Source organism: Verticillium alfalfae, genomic scaffold (genome assembly GCF_000150825.1).
Source record: "Verticillium alfalfae VaMs.102 supercont1.15 genomic scaffold, whole genome shotgun sequence".
NCBI classification, from domain to species: Eukaryota; Fungi; Ascomycota; class Sordariomycetes; order Glomerellales; family Plectosphaerellaceae; genus Verticillium; species Verticillium alfalfae.
In genome coordinates, this window is record NW_003315024.1 from 267,732 (window position 1) to 270,837 (window position 3,106).

Genomic DNA, 3,106 nt, shown 5'->3' on the forward strand with positions numbered 1-3,106 from the left:
GGGTCGATCTAGAGGTCCCACCGTAATGTCGCCCGGCATGGAGTTCCCCCGCCAGCATCAGAACGATTTTTGCGCACCCATACCCGAGCAGGTCATGTCGCCTGTCGGTCAATCGATGAGTGGGTCCAGTTCGATGAACTTCCAGAGCATGCAGCAACATCAACAACAACAACAACAACAACAGTCTCATCAACAGCATCAGCACCATAACCACATGCTCCAGAGCCAGTACATGTCGCAGCACGCCACGCAACACAGTCTACCGCAGAGTCAGAGCATGAACGGCTTCAACTCTCCGTCGACGCCCAGCCCCCCCGGCATGAATACGGCGTCCATGCCCACAGCGCACTCCATGTCACAAGGCTTGATGAACCAGATGCCCCGCCAGCCGCCGCAAAGGACCAACAGCTTCGCCATGCCGCAGCAGGGCCAGGTCCGCACGGTCGGGGACTTCCACGCCCTGCAGCGGTCCAATACGGGCGACCTGACCACGATGGCCGGCATGGGCGGCGGCGACATGGACTACGGTGGCATGAGGTAACGGCTCGACGCAAGGGTCACAGTACTTGCTCACGTTGAGCCTTCTCACGGTGTCTAAGCCTGGGCATGCCGTTGCCACCATCATTCATCCGATGCTTTGCATGGTGGTCATGAATATGGACCAAGCCGGCAGGCTTGATCCTACTTTGCTTGTCTTGGCCCCTTGTTTGCGATTCCTAAGTTGATGCCGCATCTCCACTATGTACATGTTTTGAGGGAGGGGTCCTATTGACCATCCTGGAGCGACATGTTGGCGCATGGCGTATGTAAATTTTTCTTTTTTTATGTCGGTTGGAGGGAAACCGAAAGTGACGTGATGGGAGCTCTATATTCTTTGGAAGGACTGGGTGGAAAACGGACAGCGGGAGGGGAGGGTTTTATGATGTGATGGACGCTTTCTATGGTGTTGACAGGTAGATGAATTGATCATTTAGAATACGCTGTCTTGCCGTCGTGCGTCCCTCTTGTGTGTACGACGAAACGACCCTGTCGTTCCTTCTGTACTCACGTCCGATGTACTGCTGTCCCCTTCGTCATGGATGTGTTCGATGACCATCCATGCATAGGTACGACATGGTGGGTGCGCACCGGCTCACTTCCTGTCGCGGTCCAAAATATGCCAAACGCCCTCACAGCAGCAGCCTCTTCTCACCGCCCACACACAGTCCGTCCACAGCACCAGAATCACCCTCCAATGCACCAAACACCCGTCTCATTTCTCTGGGACGGACCTGGCAACGTTGCAGCCAACCGAGCCGAGCATCCCGCTCCCACCCCACTTTTCCCTCAATGGAACAAAGGAACAGCAGGATGGAGTCTAGTGGAAAAGGGGGGGAGGGGGGGGCGGAAGGAAAAAAAAAACCTTCCATGCCCCGCAGATCGCGATCCGCCGCACCGCAAAACAACGATGATGCCAGTTCATAACGGCACCGCAGAAGGAAACCGGAAAACCAAACAAACACAAAAAAATGGACAATGCGCGAATCGAACGCGCGACCTTCAGCAGGCATCGTACACCGTCTTGAGGACGGTAGACTTGTTTTCTTCAGATGCTAAGCAGACGTTATACCACTAAACCAATCGCCCTTGTGGATGGTCGGGAGGCGCGGCGGTGGATATCATGTTGCTGCTTGCGGGCCGGCCGGGCCTAGACTTCGGTTGACGAGATGAGTGTTCGCGAAGAGCTAGACGGGGCGAGGAGAGTGGGTACATTGTACATGAGAAGTAGAGGCTCGGTGGAGAATCCAGGATGAATGTCATTTGAAAGTAGAGGTCGGGGTATAATGTAAGTCTATGGTACAGAACGCAGGCCGTGGGCGTATGGACACGAGAGAGAGAGAATATGTGTGTGTGTGTGTGTGTGTGTGAGAGAGAGAGAGAGAGAGAGAGAGAGCCATGGATGTTGACCCCCTTGCAGGCAGGAATATAAATCATACAAGAACATAGAGGGAGCAGATCTAGACTCTGGTCAGCGGACGTCCATGCACCAGGGGTCTGCGTCTTGAACTCACCATGCTCAGCCCCATGACCATGGAGACCCAAAACATGACATTGTTGAGCGTCTTCTTGCCGCGCACGAGCTTGGTGCGCTGCAGCATGACAATGGGCAGCTGGAGCATCTGGCAGACAAAGCCGTAGCCGCGCAGCTTCTTGGTGATGCAGGCCATGACAATCTCGTGGCCGATGGCGGAGATGAGGAACGTGATGACGGTAGCGCGCATGCGGCCAATGTGCGGGCGCGAGGCGCTGTAGACGTGACGGCGCAGGAAGGAGTAGACGGGAATGTTCCACTCGCGCGAGAACTCCATCCAGTCGGTCGAGTTCCACCAGTCGTTGTAGAACTGGCGGTCACCGAAGCGCGTCATCTCGGCGCAGGCGCCGAGGGCATACTCAAAGATGACGAGGAAGACGAGGAGGAAGGTGAGCATGAAGGGGAAGAGGAGCCAGGAGACCGTCTCGGCAAGGATGAGGAGGCGCTCGTTGGCCGACGGTGGAAGGATGCCAGGCGCCATGGGCGGGTTGAGACGGAGCGAGGACTCGATGAGAATGGGGAGGATGAACTCTTCCGAGATGATGGTCAAGAGGAAGATGCAGCCAAAGACGGCAACAATCTTGGAGATGAGCGAGGTCCAGTCGCGCTTCGGGGTGCGCGGGTACTCGAGCTCGTAGCACAGCGTCGGGCACAGGAGGTAGTCGAGGTAGTTGGCCCACGTCAGGTTGCGCGGGTAGGCAATGTTGCCCATGGGAGAGGTCAGCTCCCGGGCCAGATCCTCGCGCAGATCCGAGACCTCCTCGTCGCTCTCATGACCGCCCGTCCGGAGGAGAGCATCGGCTGGCTTGAGCTCGCTGCTGCCACTGCTGGCGGTCCGCTTCTTGGGGCTGCCGTCGGTGTCGTCGTGCGTCTCGGACGACTTGGCCTGCTTGGGGCTCTTGGGCGCCTGGTCGCGCAACGGGTCCTCGGACGTCGGATAGAGGTAGGCGGGGTCGCGGTTGGCGCCCGAGGGGTTGTCGAGCGCCGCGCAGGCGTTTCTCGGTCTCGCAGAGGTGCCCGTTGTAGAAGCCCAGC

The 3,106-nt window shown here is 57.5% G+C and overlaps 2 protein-coding genes and 1 non-coding gene across 3 annotated transcripts in view; 1 reads left to right on the forward strand and 2 right to left on the reverse strand.

Moving 5' to 3' along the window:
- Positions 1–541, forward strand: part of VDBG_09402 (C6 zinc finger protein) — a gene marked incomplete at both ends in the record, with an annotated part of 2,248 nt that extends 1,707 nt beyond the window's left edge. The window contains one exon of the mRNA XM_003000161.1: positions 15–541. Within this exon, the coding sequence (XP_003000207.1) occupies positions 15–541 (527 nt within the window). The remainder of the gene's footprint in view (positions 1–14) is intronic.
- A 968-nt stretch (positions 542–1,509) lies between these two features.
- VDBG_15201 lies at positions 1,510–1,626 on the reverse strand. The gene has a single exon. It is a non-coding gene; the product is annotated as a tRNA-Ala (tRNA).
- A 344-nt stretch (positions 1,627–1,970) lies between these two features.
- The window catches only part of VDBG_09403 (sterol O-acyltransferase), a gene marked incomplete at both ends in the record, with an annotated part of 1,994 nt that continues 858 nt past the window's right edge, over positions 1,971–3,106 (reverse strand). The window contains 2 exons of the mRNA XM_003000162.1: positions 1,971–1,997; positions 2,052–3,075. Of these exons, the coding sequence (XP_003000208.1) occupies positions 1,971–1,997; positions 2,052–3,075 (1,051 nt within the window). The remainder of the gene's footprint in view (positions 1,998–2,051; positions 3,076–3,106) is intronic.